Genomic DNA, 18,280 nt, shown 5'->3' on the forward strand with positions numbered 1-18,280 from the left:
TGGCCTTAGAAGTGCTGTGTCTGAGGCCAGCACAGTGGCTCACGCCTGTAATCCCAACACTTTGGGAGGCTAAGGCGGGTGGATCACTTGAGGTCAGGAGTTCAAGACCAGCCTGGTGAACATAGTGAGATCCCATCTCTACTAAAAATACAAAGATTAGCTGAGTGTGGTGATGCACACCTATAATCCCAGCTACTTGGGAGGCTGAGGCAGGAGAATCACTTGAACCCAGGAGGCGGAGGTTGCAGTGAGCCGAAATTACACCACTGCACTCTGGCCTGGGCGAAAGCAAGACTCCGTCTCAAAAAAAAAGAAAGAAAAGCTGTGTCTGCTTCAGTCTATGGAGTCATAACATTTTGCACGTCATCTCAGAGCTATGTGGTGTGTGTGCTGTCTCTGTTCCCATGTCTCTCTACCGTCACATCGCCCCTGCTCACTGTGTACCTGACTGATTCTGTCTTCAGAGACCCCTGCTCCTTTTCTATTCTCCCAGGAAGCAGTCTGGCTTATCCCCTCCAGCTCAGAGAAGACCTATTCTAGGAGCTGTACTGGTGAGGGGACCTGTGGGGACCAGGATGGCACATCAGTGTCCATGCATGTGGTTCTGTCCCTGCCACCAGAATGTGGCTCCCCTTCTGTCTCAGAGGTGACACAGACCTAGGAATCCTACTGTCAGAAATAGTGGGGAGCCAGGAGCCCCATAAAATGTCCTGGTGAAAACCCATCTTGTCAGGGCCCTGGATTTGGCTAAGTGAAGATGGACAGGTGTCTTCTTGGTGTTCCCTTCTGTCCAGCTCTTTCTAGCATCACTTCTTTTTTTTTTGAGATGGAGTTTCGCTCTTGTTACCCAGGCTGGGTGCAATGGCGCGATCCCGGCTCACTGCAACCTCCGCCTCCTGGGTTCAAGTGATTCTCCTGTCTCAGTCTCCTGAGTAGCAGGGATTACAAGTGTGCACTACCACGCAGGGCTAATTTTTGTATTTTTAGTAGAGACGAGGTTTCACCACGTTGGCCAGGCTGGTCTCGAACTCCTGACTTCAGGTGATCCACCTGCCTCGGCCTCCCAAAGTGCTGAGGCGTAAGCTACCATGCCTGGCCTCTAGCATCACTTCTACTTGGCCGTTTCTTCCTCTTTTGATGGCCTGACCCCACCTTCAGTCAGACCAGAGCCATTTTTTGAAAATCTACTATATCCTCACAGGCAAAAAAAAGGAAAGGCCCCACCCTCAGAAAAATGGTAATTTGTAAGTTGCATCTCGTCTCTTGCCGACTTTCCATCACCTCAGGTTCTCCCCTGCCCCAGGGGCCTTCATTTCTGTATCTTCTCTCCTCAGTCCAGTGAAATCAACTGACCTCAGTTTTGGTGCAGGCTCTGACCCTGTCACCTTGAGCAGATCATTGTGCTTCTCTGGACTTCAGTTTCGTCCTCTCTGCCAGATCCTCTCTGGCTCCTTCCTGCTCTCCGTGGTGCCTCTGTGGCTGTGCTGACTGCGCCCTCCCCCAGTGCCTGCTTAGACTTCCTGGCCTCCTCACATCCCCAAAGACTCCTCTGACAATCTCCCAGCCCTCAGACCTTGTCTCCTCCCTCCTTCCCAGCCCCCCACTCCTGGCCTGGTTTCCTTTCCCCTCCCTGCCCCTCTTCACTACCTCTACCCGTGGTCCCTCTCCCCGGTCTCTGGGCAGCCACCAGCTCCAGATGCTGTGCTTTCAGAGAAAATCAATAGAGCCGGGAGGCTCAGCAGTTCAGATGAAATCAACCAGGTTAATGATTAAGAAGGCTTCTTCACCCACCCTCTCCCCAGGAACCCTCTTCCCCATTCTTAGGACTCAGCTCCCAGCATGGGGGGCTGGCCTCATATTACAGGGCTCCCTGCTATCACTGGACCCCAAAGAAAGAGGATCTCCTCCACAACAAGTCTCTGTGGCCTGTGCAAGGGAGGGAACATCCGGCAAGTTCTAGGCAAATATGGCTACTGCTTTACACTGGAGTGGAGCTTTGACCTGGGGGCTCCTGCTGTCCCTGCCCCTCCCTGCCTCCCCCTTCCTCTCCTGCGAGGCGGGAGGGAGCTCTCTGCAGGGTACTCCCACCCCAGCCCGGAGGCCCTGGGCACTCTTGCTGTCCTTCCAGCCCCAGCCTTTCCCCCTTCCACCTCAAAGGGGGCCAGGCTGAGCCCAGGAAGGAATGTCCCTCTCTGCTCCCATCCCTCTCACCCACCCCAATACTACGATTTCAGGTCCCCACTGCTCTCTGCCTCCCCTTTCCACCTTCCACAAAAAAAAGAAAACCAGAATAAACAGTTGGGCTTCTCTCCCGAGGCTCTCCCGAGAGCCGTCTGCCCTGTGCGGTGTGCTCCCGCCCGAGAGAAGTAATTCTGGTCCTGTCCTTCAACGCTTCGAATCGGAGCCTTGGCCAGTCCCAGCAGCCTTTTCCCCACCCCTGCTCCATTCCAAGCGAGGGGATGGGAGGGGGGCTCTTACAGGACGGGCCCGAGGCAAGGCTGAGGCACTGCTCGCTCATTATGAAACAGGGCAGTTCAGGGCGGCCTGAGCAGAGGCAGCGGTGGAGAGGCTGCAGCCGCCGAACCCCAGCAGCCGGTTTCCCCTCTCGGGTCACTGAACAGGGCCAGGGGATGGGACTACCCTCATCTCCCACAGCCAACCATACCAACCAGCCTACGGCTGCCCCTCCCAGGCTCCGCACGAGCTGCCACCTGTGCTGGGGAGCCAATTCCCTCCTCCCTTCCCAGGCACCCACCTCTTCCTTGGCCCTTTTCCCTCACATAGATACAGCCACCCCACCCTAGCCCCATCTCCACCAAATTTGAATTCTTCCTGTTGACATTTACAGATGCTCATCTCTTCGTTAAAAAAAACAAAAACAAAAAACTTCCTTAATCTCACATCCGCCTCCAGTCCCCTCTCTCCTCTCCCTTCACAACCAAAGCGCTCAGCCAGGCTGTCTCCATTTCTTCACCTCCCACGCATTCCTCAACCCATTCTAAAACTGGGTTTCGCCTCCATTCCTCCACTATAAAACAGCCCTTACTACAGTTACCGGTGACTTCATGTCACCAAACACTGAAGGTGTTTTTCAAGTCAGCCTTCATCTTCTCAGGTCCTGTGTTCTCTGTCTCCTTGGCAGGCTCCTTTCTCAAGGCTTGAGCTTTGACCCTCTTCCTCTCTAACGACCCTTTCCCACTAAGCCATCTACCTAGATCCTGATGATGTCTAGCGCCTAACTCCAGCTTTTTCCTCTCCTTTGAGCTCCCAATGCACGCATCCAAGTGCCTCAAAGATACCTCAAGGGCTGGGTGCAGGGGCTGACACCTGTAATCCCAGCACTTTGGGAGGCCAAGGCGAGAGGATCACTTGAGGCCAGGAGTTCAAGACCAGCCTGGGCAACATAGTGAGACCCCCACCCCCACCCACAGCCCCATGTCTACACACAAAATTTTTAAAATTAGCCAGGCATGGTGATGGGCACCAGTGGTCCCTGCTACTCGGGAGGCTGAGGTGGAAGGATCGCTTGAGCCCAGGAGTTTGAGGTTGCAGTGAACCATGATTGTTCCACTGCACTCCAGCCTGGGTGACAGAACAAGACCGTCTCAAAAAAAAAAAAAAAGTCAAATTCAGGATGTCCCAAGCTGACCCAACGCAGTCCTGCCCATCAGGTGGCTGCCTTCCAGTGTTCTTTATACTAGTGGATGGCAGCATCACCCATCTGTTCTGTAGGTCAGCAGTATCAGACATATCCTAACACCTTCCTCTGCTTCACCTCTCTATCCGGTGCATCAACAAGTCCTGTCCAATTAAGCTCCTTACAAGTCTCTTGAATGTATTCACTCCTTATTTCTTTTGCTATCCCTAGGCCAAGCTATCATCAGCTCACCCTGGAATATCACAGTAGTTTCCCAGCTGCTTTTGGCACATCTTCTCTTGACCTCTCCAATCTGTTTTGTGCACTGCAGCCAGAGTGATCTTTTCAAAGTGCAAATTTGACTGTTAACCCTCCTATGTAAACAGTTTTCCTTTGCTATGAAAAGCGTAAAGCTGGCCTGGTGCGGTGGCTCACGCCTGTAATCCCGGCACTTTGGGAGGCTGAGGCGGTTGGATCACCTGAGGTCAGGAGTTCGAGACCAGCCTGGGCAACATGGTGAAACCCCATCTCTACTAAAAATACAAAAATTAGCTGGGCGTGGTGGCAGGCACCTGTAATCCTAGTGACTCGGAAGGCTGAGGCAGGAGAATCGTTTGAACCTGGAAGGTGGAGATTGCAGTGAGATGAGATGGCGCCACTGTACTCCAGTCTGGGCGACAGCAAGATTCTGTCTCAAAAACAAAACAAAACAAAACAAAACAAAAAAAACCAACCAAAAAACCCATAAAGCTCTGCTGCCAGCCACACTGACCTCATCTCAGTTCCCCACACCAGCCATGGTCCCTCTCGCAAAGGCTTTTGTATCAGCTTCACTCTGCCTGGACCATCCTCCTCTCCACTTGCAGGTTTATCTACTTATCCCCTACACATCCTGCCATCTGAGCTCAAGGGACTTCCTTAGGGAGAGAGACCAGGTTATATTTTCTTACTTAAATGCTTCCAGGCCAGGCGCGGTGGCTCATGCCTGTAATCCCAACAATTTGGGAGGCCAAGGCAGGCAGATCATTTGAGGTCAAGGGTTCAAGACCAGCCTGGCCAACATGGTGAAACTGTGTCTGTATTAAAAACACAAAAAAATGAGCCGGGCATGGTGGTGCGCACCTGTAATCCCAGCTACTTGGGAGGCTGAAGCACGAGAATCGCTTGAACCCAGAAGGTGGAGGTTGCAGTGAGCCAAGATCGCGCCATTGCACTCCAGCCTGGGTGACAAAGTGAGACCCTGTCTCAAAATAAAATCTTCCATAGAACTTGTCACTCTGTAATTACACACTGAATCTCACCTCCCCTCATATAGAATTTAAAACTACTGAAATGTCTTTAGTATTCTACTAAGGTATCACAGTGCCTGGCAATAATGTTTCTTGAATGAATGAATGGTTGAAGGAAAGAAAAGGTGAAAGAGCTAATCTACCCTGTTTTTTGGGTGGTGGGGGATGGAGGGATCTCTCAGTGGCTCCCAAACCATGGGTGTTTTAGGTTATAGGTGTGGCTCTAGCTTAGACCTGCCTTCCTCTCACCTGGCCTCTGGCATGACACCTGCCTGTATTTAGGCAGCCTGTGATCCTGGAGTCATCGTCTTTGTCCCCTGGGGTCAGGCAGACCCAGGAGACAGATGCCCAGGGAGCTGCAGCCTGGGGTCAGAACTAGGTCAGTGTCAATCATTAACAAACAAGTGTGTCCCTGGGGGTCTCAGAGGGACGGCAGCTTCATGGGAAGTGCTAACAAGCCCCACAGGGAAAGGCACACCTGCCCAGGTTTCACTCTGCGTGTTCTCCTGCAGTTCTCAGCAATAGATCTTGGGTGATGAGGCAGGTATGGAGCTGGCAAGCTTAGGGTAAGCTCTTTGTTCCCCAAATCCCACCTTTCTTGGCCTCAGCTCTCACCAGCAGACAGCGATAGCTCAGATTCTTCTGGATGAAAAACGCCTTCAAGGGGCATCTGTTTAGTGGCCTGGAGAGATGGGGACTCTTTCCAATTCTGAACCATCTCTCATTATTAAGAATCCACACCCTTTCTTGGTACTACCCCAAGGTCATAGCACTTTTGCAAAAGCCTCTGGAGTGGGGGCTCTAGCTCCAATTCTTCTTCCTATTCAATAGGAAGTCTGTTTTCTTCTGTGTGGGCCTCATGGCTAAAGAGGGAAGATGCCTATATTCTTGTATAACAAGGCTTTCAGCTAAAGTTGAGATTTAGAAGGCTTCCATTTTACAGAGAAGGAAAGTGAGACCTACAGTGAGTAAGCAACTTCACCCATCTTACACATGCCACAAAGCTAGGACAAGAATCCGTTGGTTCTGACCAAGCCTTAAGTGTGGTCTTTCATCTGCTTGACCTTCCCCTCTCTCCCATTTGGAGAGGAAGTATGTGATAGATTGTTATACTGATGAACCACCCTGCCCCCCACACATGCCCTTGCGGGATCCCCTCTGACAATGACTCTGGGCTTAGCCATGTGACTGGCTGTGGCCAACGGGATATCAGCAAATGATGCAAGGAGAGGCTTGATAAGCACTTGTGCATTGGGGATTGCCGTCTTGGAACGCTGTCCTCAGATTCTGTGTGAAGTAGCTCAGTCTTGCCTCCTTCCAAATGAAAGACTTCACAGAACCAGAGGCCCAACAGGCCTGGATTAGTCCAGCCCCCAGCTGACATACCAGCTGAATGCAGCCACATGGGTGAGCCCAGGTAAGATCTGTAGAAAAATTACAAGCCAACCCACAGAATCCTGAAAAAATGATTCTTGTTTGGGCCACTAAATTTGGGAGTAGTCTGTTACCCAGCATCAGATAACTGACACAAATTATCTGAATTAAATCTTGGGGTCCTTGACCTTGAAGGCACCAACCATAGGTCAACCTCGTGAACATCTCTTGCCAGTTCCCTTTCCTCACCAGGCTTCTTGTGAAGTTTCCCGAAAGCACGATGATCTCTCACTTGTGCATCTTTGCATATATTTGTCTGCAGCATTCTTTCCCTGTTCTCATGTTCACATCACACTTTAAACATCCTTTCCTCAAAGGTCTTGTCCTGACGCCCAGATAAGATTAGGTTCTTCCTCTTGCAGATCCTCAGTAGCACCTGTGCTTCTTTGTCTACCACTCACACTTTTAATCATGTATTTAATGTCTGCCTGTCCCACAGACTATGAGCTCCACCAAGGGTAGGGAGCGTTTGTATTGCTTATTACCTAATTGTTACCTAGCCCTGAGTAGACGCTCCATAATGATTTTTTTTTTAATTGACAGCAACTGCCTCATTCCCTGCAGTTAATTCCTATGACCCTACGGACTCTTGCTATTCTTTTTTTTTTTTTGAGGTGGGGTCTCGCTCTGTCACCCAGGCTGGAGTGCAGTGGCGCAATCTTGGCTCCTGCCTCAGCCTCCCGAGTAGCTGGGATTACAGGCGCCCGCCACTACACCCAGCTAATTTTTGCATTTTTAGTACAGACGGGGTTTCACCATGTTGGTGAATATCCACCCAGGGTCCTGTGGTTCTTAGAGCAGTTATAGTGACTCCAGGCCTCCTTAGTCCCAGAACCTTGTGAGTCAGCTTCATCTGCTTTTCCTAAGTGATTTCTAGACCTGAGCTTACCCAAGGCTGAGAAAAGGGGGCAAGGAAGGACAAGAGGAGCCTAAAGTCAGCAGCGGGGAGGGGCTTATGGCCAACAGAGCACACAGCTCCTGCCTCAGAGTCCGACGACTGGGTCCTGTCCAGGTTCCTCCCACCTTGAACAGATCAGCCAACCCTGTGCAAATGGACTCCTTTTCCCAGCTAGTTCCTCTGCCTTCCACTTGCCTGTCCTGGCTGTAGCTGGCCATTGGTACCTGGGAGCAAGCAGGCTCCCTGGCGCCACTTACCCCACCTCTGGCTGGTTTTTCAAGGAGTCCCAATGTGACTGGGTCACCCCAAACCTTATCTAGTATACCTTTCCCCCTTTGGATGGGATGCGCCATTTCTCCGCAGCCCCTAACCCGGCTCAACTAATATTTGCCAGTGCCTCCTACTCTAATAAAACGATGGAGGTTGATGGTCCAAGAGTTTATGACACTAGTTTTCAAACTTTTTTTTTCTAAAGCAGCAGAATCAGCCAGGCGCGGTGGCTCACGCCTGTAATCCCAGCACTTTGGGAGGCCGAGGCGGACGGATCACAAAGTCAGGAGATCGAGACCATCCTGGCTAACACGGTGAAACCCCGTCTCCACTAAAAAATACAAAAAGTTAGCCAGGTGTGATGGCAAGCGCCTGTAGTCCCAGCTACTCGGGAGGCTGAAGCAGGAGAATGGCATGAACCCGGGAGGCAGAGCTTGCAGTGAGCCGAGATCGCGCCACTGCACTCCAGCCTGGGCGACAGAGTGAGACTCCGTCTCAAAAATAAATAAATAAAAATAAAAAATAAAGCAGCAGAATCCTTTTCCCCTTTTCCAATTGTATGCAGGATCCTAGTGTACAAGAGAGAAAAAGGCAGAGATGTTCTGTTTGAAGGGGAGGTTTGATTTCCTCTGCTCCCCTCCTGCCTGTGCTGGCTCTTGAGGCATCTCTTCAACACCTTTAGCCTCTGCGGAACCCACCTGGAAAACCCATGCTCCACAAGGTATCGCAGCAGCTATTCGCCACCTGTTTTTCATGGTCAGACAGTAAGTTCTTCCTGTTATTTAACCTTGTCCCACCCACAGTTTACAGTGGCTTGAATCTTCTCTTGCTCTGTCCTCAGTTGAAAATGACGCTGACCATGGCACCTGTGTCATGCTCAGCACATGGGCTTGTTTATTCAAGCCATTGGGAGATGCTAGAACTCACTCCTTGTCCTACCTGTCAAAACCTCCACAGGCCTTGGAAAAGAGTAAGTGGTAGGGCCAGGCACAGTGACTCACGCCTGTAGTCCCAGCACTTTGGGAGGCTGAGGTGGGCGGATCACTTGAGGTCAGGAGTTTGAGACCATTCTGGCCACATAGTGAAACCCCGTCTCTACCAAAAAATATATATATATATATATAAATTAGCCGGGTGTGGCGGTGCACGCCTGTAGTCCTAGCTACTTGGCAGGTCGACGCTGGAGAATTGCTTGAACCCAGGAGGTGGAAGTTGCAGGGAGCCGAGATCGCACCACCGCACTCCAGCCTCGGCAACAGAGTGAGACCCTGTCTCAAGAAAAAAAAAGAAAAAAGACTAAGTGATGAGATTCACTGACCTTGAAAGACCAAGCAAGAGGACACCCAGCCTACAGTGGGCAGCAGAGAGGGTGGCCCCAGAGTGACAGCAGCTCGGGAAATATGGTGACAGAGGATAAGTTGGCATGGGAGGAGGCAGAGCTTGGCCAGTTTGCTCTGAGGAAAAGGACCTAGGAGTCCCAGCTCCCCCATGTCAGAATCCCCCCAGTTCTGCTGATTTCCTCATTCTCCCCAGCACAGCCCAGCTCTCCTATTTTGGGAACCACCTGGCTACAGTACCCGAGGCTGCGGTACTAAGGATGTACTCAGGTGCTGTCGCATCCTGCCAGGAGAATCTCAGGGAAGCTCCAGAACTCAGAAAATGTTCTGGCTCCTTCCCAGAACTCTCCCCTGCCCAGGCACCTGAAAGAGAAGGCTCCCAGGAGAGACAGAAGTTAGTCATTAGGTATGGGGGCTTCCCTGGGAGGTGTTTTTCTTCCTGGATTTTCTTTTTTTGAGACGGAGTTTTCCCCCTGTCGCCCAGGCTGGAGTGCAGTGGCATGATGTTGGCTCACTGCAACCTCCGCCTCCTGAGTTCAAGCAATTCTCCTGCCTCAGCCTCCTGATTAGCCGGGATTACAGGCACGTGCCACCATGCCCAGCTAATTTTTGTATTTTTGGTAGAGACAGGGTTTCACCACGTTGGCCATACTGGTCTTGAACTCCTGACCTTAGGTGATCCACCTGCCTCGGCCTCCCAAAGTGCTGGGATTACAGGTGTGAACCACTGTGCCTGGCCTCTTCCTGGATTTTCAACTGGAATTTTCTGCCCAGCCCTTTATTGGAGAGGCCCAAGAAGGGTTCCTGACCTTCCACCTTAGTGCTTTTAGAGAGAGCACAGTCTTTCTCAATGCCCCCTCACTCCCAGCTAAACTCTTCTTTACTGGTCTGGGGAGTAGAGGAAAGGTTTGGAATGACAGGATGAGGGCTCCAGCAAGGGCTTGTGTGCAACCCGAGGCCCAATCCAGGAGAGCCAGTTGTGGTCGCAGGGACTGGGTAGGCAACTTATGGAGCCAGGGTCTTGCTGGCTTTGTCTAATTTGGAGGGTGCTTCTTTGAGCTCGATGGTTTTCAACCTTTTTATTGTAAAAACTTTTTTTAAAAAATATAACCCAGAAGTCCACTGTATAAAAACAATAAAAGCAAAGTTATCCTGGGAGGCTCAGGAGATTTGAGGTAGGGGGCTGGGGATGGCTTGGTGACAGGAAGGGTGGGGATCTAGAGTGTTGACTGCTCCCAGCCTTCTCCCTCACTGCTGAGGTCCCTTTACAGAACCCTGCCAAGCAGGGAAGGAGAGGAAAAAAAGAAAAACCACCTGGTCCTTGGTTTCTGAGACCCTGAGCCCTCATAGTTTTCTACTGCTCTGATCATTTTCTCTTGCTTCCTTGTCTATACCTAATATTCTTTCCCTAATCATTTTTCTCCTTTCCCTCTCTGTTCCCTCAAAGAACAAGTCTATTTTTTAACTTGGCCTCTCTGTGGATGAGTCCTGTCTGCCTGTCCAGTTCTAACTTCTCTCCAGATTCCCACTGTCAGCTGGTGGCTGAATACTTCCACGAGGATGACCCACTAGCATCTCAAAGGCATGTCCCAGATCGTAGAACACAGGAAGGAAAGGCCCCGGTATTTGGACTCAGAATACAAAGGCCTAGATTTGAACCCCTACTCTGTTCTTCTTAACAGAATCACTTTGGACAAGACACTTAGTCTCTCTGGGTCTCAGTTTCTTTATCCCTGAAACAGGTATGCTAATACCTATCCCTTATAATTAAAGCAGAATAATAAACATAAACTTTGGTAAACTATATTGTGCTTCCTGGCTGGGTGCGGTGGCTCATACCTGTAATCCTAAGACTTTGGGAGGCTGAGGTGGGCAGATCACTTGAGGTCAGGAGTTTGAAACCAGCCTGGCCAACGTGGTGAAACCCCCATCTCTATTAAAAATACCAAAAAATTAGCTGGGTGTGGTGGCGGGCACCTGTAATCCCAGCTACTTGAGAAGCTGAGGCAGGAGAATCACTTGAACCAGGAGGTGGAGGTTGCAGTGAGCTGAGATTGCGCCACTGCACTCCAGCCTGGGTGACACAGCGAAACTCCGTCTCAAAACAAACAAACAAAAAAACTATATTGTGCTTCAAAAGCTTTCCCCTGTTGCTTTGTTCCCTGACAAAAAGTCAGAGAGGTTAAATAAAGCTATCATCTCCTCTTCCCTCTCTCACCCCATACATCTCATCAAGTGTACAGAATAACTGGTTAAACGATGGATGAGTGCTGATTCCTCCTTTCTACCCTCACTGCCACCATCCTCTTTCAGGCCCTTGTATCCTGAGATCCTTGTTTCCGTGTCTAGAGTCATGATGCTAGACTCTCCAAGTCATTCTGCACACTGAAGCTGTTTTCCTGGAACTAAAATTAGACAATATCATCCCTCTTCTTGTATACCTACAAGGATTCCTTACTGTTTGCAGAATAAAACTCAAAGTCCTGTCAGCCCCATGGCATCCCCACCATGCCTTCTGGCTTCTCACCATAGTTCACGCTTTTCTTCATGAAGTGCTCCTCCTCACCACTCTCCGTATTGCAAAGCTTTCTCGTCTTTCGAGGCCTTATTCAAATACCTCCTTTTCGGCTGGGCGCAGTGGCTCACGCCTATAATCCCAGCACTTTGGGAGGCCGAGCGGGTGGATCCCTGGGCAACAGAGCGAGACTCCCTCTCAAAAACAAAAACAAAACAAAACAAAAACCCTCCTTCTCCAGCAAGCTGTGCCTAATACCATGTCAGAAGTAGCTGCTTCTCTCTGTGCACTTCCAAGATCCACTGTTTCACTATTTGTACCAAATGCATTTGGTTTTGTGTAATATTTAGGTATCATGTCTATGTCTCACATCAGATTGTGAGCTGTCCAAGGGCTAAGACTATGGCATTATTTTTCTCTTCTACACACAGTAGGTAGGTACTCAACAAATATCTGTTAAACTGAATTGACTATTACCAAATTTCACTCCTAACAGTTACCTTATTATCCTGTGTTTGGTCAGTGATGCTCATAATATCAAAATGAGATAACATCCTTTTATTTATTTATTTAGAGACAGGGTCTCACTCTGTCACCCAGGCTGGAGTGCAGTGGCGCAATCTCGGCTCACTGCAACCTCCGCCTCACGGGCTCAAGTGATTCTCCTACCTCAGCCTCCTGAGTAGCTGGGTTTACAGGCATGCACCACCACACCTGGCTAATTTTTGTATTTTTAGTAGAGATGAGGTTTCACCATGTTGGGCAGGCTGGTCTCAAATTCCCAACCTCAGATGATCCACCCGCCTCGGCCTCACCTGAGTGCTGGGATTACAGGTGTGAGCTGCTGAACCCGGCCCTTTTGTTTAAAAGAATAAAAATACTTTCTCCAAGAGCTACAGTTCTGCATTTACAACTGCCTGTCAACAGTTCTGTTTAGAGGCTTGCAGCTTACGTATTCGTTCACTCAATGTTTTTTAGGTGTATGTTCTGAGCTTGGCATTGTTATAGATTATTATAACACAGAGAGAGGATACCGCAAAATAAATAAATAAAATTAAAAAGACATTGTCCTTAAGAGCTTGAAGTTTTGTTTGTTTGAGACAGAGTCTCGCTCTGGAGTGCAGTGGTGCAATCTCAGCTCACTGCAACCTCTGCCTCCCGGGTTCAAGCAGTTCTCCTGTCTCAGCCTCCTGAGCAGCTGGGATTACAAGCGCCTGCCACCACGCCTGGCTAATTTTTGTATTTTTAGTAGAGACAGGGTTTCACCATATTGGTCAGGCTGGTCTTGAACTCCTGGCCTCAGATGATCCTCCTGCCTCAGCCTCCCAAAGTGCTGGGATTACAGGCGTGAGCCACTGCGCCTGGCCAGAGCTTGAAGTTTTATGAGAGAAACAAACACAAAAACAGTTGTAATACATTACAAGTGTAGTAATGGAGATATCAGCAGGTGTAATGGGAAGATGGAAGAGGGATGCTTGTGATAACTTCTTCTTCCCCAGGACAAATGGCACAGTAGGAAGAACAAGGATGAAACAGGTCTTAACTTATTGGCCTTCTACCTGGCCAGTGGTTTAACCTTTCAACCCCATTTCTTCTGCTAGACATTTTTTTTTGGAGACAGGGTCTCTGTCATCCTCTGACAAGCTGGAGATTGCAGTGGTGCAATCACAGCTCACTGAAGTAAAGACCTTTTATATATTGCAGGAATTGCTGTAAGGGACAAACTAATAGGAGGCTAAGGTGGAAGTATCACTTGAGCCCAGAAATTGGAGACCAGCCTGGGCAACACAGTGAGACAATTTGAAAAAATCAGCTGGGCCTGGTGGCATGTGCCTGTAGTCCCAGCTACTCAGGAACCTGAGGCAGGAGGATCACTTGAGCCCAGGAGCTATGATTGTGCCCCTGTACTCCAGCCTGGGCAACAGAGTGAGACCCTGTAATTAATAAACAAACAAACAAATAAATTTGTATACAAGTACTATACGCCATCCCCTCCTGCCACCTTTCCTATTCCCACAGTCTTGTTATCCTCCAGTTCACCCCAGATCAGAATCTCAAAACCATCTTTGATGCCTTCTTCCTTTCCCTTCACACCAATGTCACCAAATCCTCCCCACCTGCCCTGGCACATTCTCTGCATCCTGCCCTTCCTTTCTCTTCTCATCTTATCGCAGCCTCATGCCCTCCTTGTCATAGAGGGCCTCACACCTGGACTGTTGTGACAGCCCCCTGTGCCTGTGTCTTTCAGTCCTACTCTTTTTATTTTTATTTATTTTTTGAGACGGAGTCTCGCTCTGTTACCAAGGCTGGAGTGCAGTGGCGTGATCTTGGCTCACTGCAACCTTTGCCTCCTGGGTTCAAGAGATTCTTCTGCCTCTGCCTCCCGAGTAGCTGGGACTACAGGCACGCGCCACCACACCCAGCTAATTTTTGTATTTTTAGTAGAGACGGGGTTTCCACCATATTGGCCAGGTTGGTCTCGAACTCCTGACCTTGTGATCCACCCGCCTTGGCCTCCCAAAGTGTTGGGATTACAGGCATGAGCCACCGCACATGGCCCCCATTCTTTTTAAAATTCAGATGTCTCTTCCTGAAAGATTGCTTTCTTCATTCCCCTGCCCCAATAAATTCAGATTTTCCCTTATATCTGAAGGCCAAAGTCCAAACCTTATAGTCTCACATTTAAGCTTTATGGCTATTTGGCTCTATTTTATTTACCCAAACTTATCTGGTCTTAGCGTAAACCTGTAATATTAACAGGACTGGCTCTCTTTTGTCTCCTAAACAACCATGCTTAAGTCCTAACATCCATAACCCATCCTCTCATTCACTGTGGCCTCTCCCAGTTTTAAGGGGGTAGGGTGGGAAGGGGCAGACATGGACATAAGTGTAAGGTGCAATTACAGTACAGTGGGATAGTATGGTGCCATCTGCCCCCTGGGAATAGCCTGCCACTCCTGTCCATCCTTCAAGACCATGCTCAGAGCACATGTCCCTGGTGCAGCTTTCCTGGATGAGTTTATCACCTTCTGAACACCTGTGGTGTTCCGCACTCCTATAAATACATGATTATCTTTTCTTTTTTTTGTTTTGAGACGGACTCTCGCTCTGTCACCCAGGCTGGAGTGCAGTGGCGTGATCTCGGCTCACTGCAACCTCTGTCTCCTGGGTTCAAGCAATTCTCCTACCTCAGCCTCCCAAGTAGCTGGGATTATAGGCGCCTGCTACCATGCCCAGATAATTTTTGCATTTTTTGTAGAGATAGGGTCTCACCACGTTGGCCAGGCTGGTCGCGAACTCCTGACCTCAGGTGATCCGCTGGCCTCAGCCTCCCAAAGTGCTGGGATTACAGGCGTGAGCCACCGCGTCCAGCCATAAATGGTTCTCAAATGTGAGGCGCAAACTGCGGGGCCCCACTCTCTGAGATACTGTCTCTAGAGGTCAGGGATGGGGCCAGGGAATTTACATTTTTAGCTGACTCCAATGAGGGTTTGCAGACCTCGCTTTGAGTATATCTGCATGGATGACCTTGTACTCGTCACCTCCGCCCTTTCACTTCCACTCTAACTCTATGTGGGCAGAAAACATGTCTTGTCTCTTTGTGGATCAGCCCCCAAGCACCAGCAATTAATTGCCTAGCACAGAGAAAGTGCTCCCCAAATTTCACTTTTACTTGTTCAGAATACAATGCCATCCAAGTTCTCATTTGGCACTTACAACAGCCGCGCCAGGTAGGAAGAAAGGGCGTCCTTCTTACAGACAGATGGGGAGAGAGTCCAAGCCACCAGAGAGCAGAGACTGGCTGATGCAGGCTTAGTTCGAAATCATAGTGCAAGCCACACAGTTGCTTTAGTTGTGGGCTCCCTGGCACTAGCTTCCTGGACTGGTGTTGAACTTTAAGCCCACTTTCCTCTTCTAGAAAGGAACAAGGAAGGAACCAACGTTTATTGAGCAATTACTCTCTGCTAAATACTGGGCCGCAGGATGTATGCATTATTTCACGGGATCAGGGAAGTACAGTAATGGATACCCCAGTTTTTGTTTTTGTTTTTGTTTTTTCTGAGACGGAGTTTTGCTCTTGTTGCCCAGGCTGGAGGGCAATGGTGTGATCTTGTCTCACTGCAACCTCCACCTCCCAGGTTCAAGTGATTCTCCTGCCTCAGCCTCCTGAGTAGCTGGGATTACAGGTGCATGCCATCATGCCCGGCTAATTATTTTTGTATTTTTAGTAGAAACGGGGTTTTGCTATGTTGGCCAGGCTGGTCTCGAACTCCTGACCTCAGGTGATCTTGCCCACCTTGGCCTCCCAAAGTGCTGGGATTACAAGATACCCCAGTTTTATACATGTAAAACGTGGAGGCCCAGGACATCCGAGTTTTTATGCCTCATTGCATAGCATAGAAGAGGCAGAACAGGCCAGACAAGGATAAAGTGACTTCATATATGTTGGAGGTCAGTTTTGTATGCAGGTGCATTGTTCTGGGTGAAAGCACCTAGAACAATTAACCCTCACAACTTAATCCTCACAATTACCTTGCAAAGGAGATCTCATTTCCTACTCATTTTAAAGACATGACAGTAGTTTCAGAGAGGTTATGCAACTTGCCCAAGGCCACACAGCTGAGAAGAGGAAAAGCTGTGGGTGGTAGAGCTGGGATTCGTGGACTGACTGACCTCAAAGCTTGTGTGGGTTCTGCAGCCCCGTCCTGCATCGTGCCATGGGGTCCATGCACAGTTTGCACAGCACATCAGTAGCAGAAACAGGCGTAGGTCCCACAGGTCTCTGCATACCCACTGCTCCCTGACGATATCATCTAGCATTCTGTTTGCTCAGGGCCTGGATTTGGATTCTGTCCTGCCCCCCCAACTTCCCACTGGAGACTACTTCTGGGGAAGTTATGGTGCACAGGAAAGAGGATGAGAAAAGTGGGGAAGACCAGGCTTTCAACTAGCTGAGAGGTAGGGCTGGGGAGCACGCACCTAGGAAGGCTGGCTTCTGTAAAGTAATTGGGAGGTGGGGGTTTGTGTTTCTCCCAGATCCAGCTGTCTGAGAAGTTCAGGAAAGTGTGGCTGTCCCCTCCGCCCACCCCAAACACACTCCCACCTTCACAGACCCTCCCAAGGACAGACTTCCCAGACACAGATCCGGAGGTGGCTCACAGATGTGCAGGATCAGATTCAAGGTGACACGCACCAGCATACACAGAACCACAGAGCTGCCCAGGCCCAGACTCCCCCACAGAGGCGGCAGATGCACACAGAGGTCAGCCACAGCACCCCACATGGAGGGCTGCTCACCCACAGAGGTGCAGAGGGTGCCACCTCCACCAGCCACCTTGAAGGTACCTTGGAGATTGTCAAGAAGGATGGGGAGGGCAGACAGTGTTTTCTCTGTAACTCCCCTCTCCCCGGCCATGGAAGGAGTCCCACTCTTAAAAGGGAGCTCTGGCTCCTTTCCTACCATTTGTCCTTTCCCCAGGCTCAGTTCAGTTCCCCTCTGGCCTGGGGAGGTGTGGGGTGGGGGAGGGGCTGGAGTGTAGACCGCGAGAGGCAGAAAGTGAGGAGGAGGGGAGGGCAGGAGCCTGTCCAGGGCTTCCGGGCTGAGTGCAGTCAGGGGGACCTCGGCAACCTCACTTTGCCGTCCCAGTGGCAGCCCAGATAGTGGGAGCAAGGTGCTGATTCAACTGCTGTTAGGATTCCTTGGTCCTGGAGGTACTGGGAACAATGGTGGGAATCAGAGGAGGGGACAAGGTTGGGTGGCCAACCTCTAGAATGGTGGGATTTGGGAGACTCGGACTGGGCCACTGTCAGAGGGGGCTGACACCTGTTACAGTGCCCCCGTGGCGGACCCTTCCTCCAGGTCAGGGTCCCCAGCTTATGTGTCTGTCTTGCCTCAAATCCTTCCAGAGGGCGTTATGTGTCAGATGAGGAGCAAGGGGAACTAGGCAGCCAGGGGAGACGAGGAGGGAAAGGGGAGCTTGGGAACACTTCTGCCAACAACCACGTGACCCCCGGGGAATGGCTGGGGAGGGGTCCCTCCTGCTGTCCCCACCAGCCCATTTGAGCAGGGGCCAGCTTGAGGCATCCCCATCCTGTCTCCCCTCTGCTCATGCAGGCGGAGGGCTAAGGGCTGGCCTGACCACCTTACCGTCTGCGGGGGGCTGCCCACGGTCATCTCCACGTAGTAGCCCTGCCCCGACTTGCCCCTCAGGTTGTCCACCATCTCCACAAAGCTGCCCCTCCGGCCGGGCTCCTCGGGCTCTTCGTCGGTCTCCCGGGGCAGCCGCAGCCCCAGGGGGGCGCCCCCCAGGCCGCTGCGCAGGGGCAGCCGGATGCCGTGCTGGGTGCCGTGGGCAGGCAGCACTCCCGCGCCCATCCACAGCAGGAGCCAGGGCAGGGCTTGGGCCATGGTGGGCCCCGGCCTTCGGGCCCTCTGGGCTCGCACTGGCCCACGTCCGTCCCTGGCGCCTGCCCCCAAGTCTGGGTGGTGCTGGTGGCTTCTCAGGAGAGGGAGCTTGGGGGCATCAGGACGCCAGGGCCTGCAGGGCCCTGGGCCAGCCCCCGGGTCCGGGCTGTGGAGAGCGGTCAGGGGAGATCCGCAGAGCACGGGAGCAGGGGAGAGGCTGGGATACGGAGCCCGCTACATCGGCACGGCGGCGGCCAGCCTGGGCAGCCGGCGCGGGCTCCCGGCGGGGCTGGGAGGGGCGGGCATGGCGGGCCGGTGGCGGCTTCCCTGGTCCCCCCGGCGGGCGGCGGCGCGGGCAGAGGCAAGGGCTCCGGGCTCCTGCGGCTGCGTTGGCTGCTCAGGCCACCATAATCCAGCTCGCGGCTCGCAGCTCCCGGGCGGGCTGGGGAGGCGGAAAGACTTGTGGCGGCGGCTGTCAAAGCCAAAGGGTTTTC

At 51.3% G+C, this 18,280-nt stretch overlaps 1 protein-coding gene across 1 annotated transcript in view; it reads right to left on the bottom strand.

The window, feature by feature from the left end:
* BACE1 (beta-secretase 1) overlaps positions 1-18,280 on the bottom strand; it is a 30,542-nt gene extending 12,262 nt beyond the window's left edge. The window contains exon 1 of the mRNA XM_054439938.2: positions 17,529-18,280. Within this exon, the coding sequence (XP_054295913.1) occupies positions 17,529-17,789 (261 nt within the window). The 5' untranslated portion in view covers positions 17,790-18,280. The remainder of the gene's footprint in view (positions 1-17,528) is intronic.

The sequence above is a fragment of the Pongo pygmaeus genome, chromosome 9 (genome assembly GCF_028885625.2).
Source record: "Pongo pygmaeus isolate AG05252 chromosome 9, NHGRI_mPonPyg2-v2.0_pri, whole genome shotgun sequence".
Taxonomy (NCBI): Eukaryota; Metazoa; Chordata; class Mammalia; order Primates; family Hominidae; genus Pongo; species Pongo pygmaeus.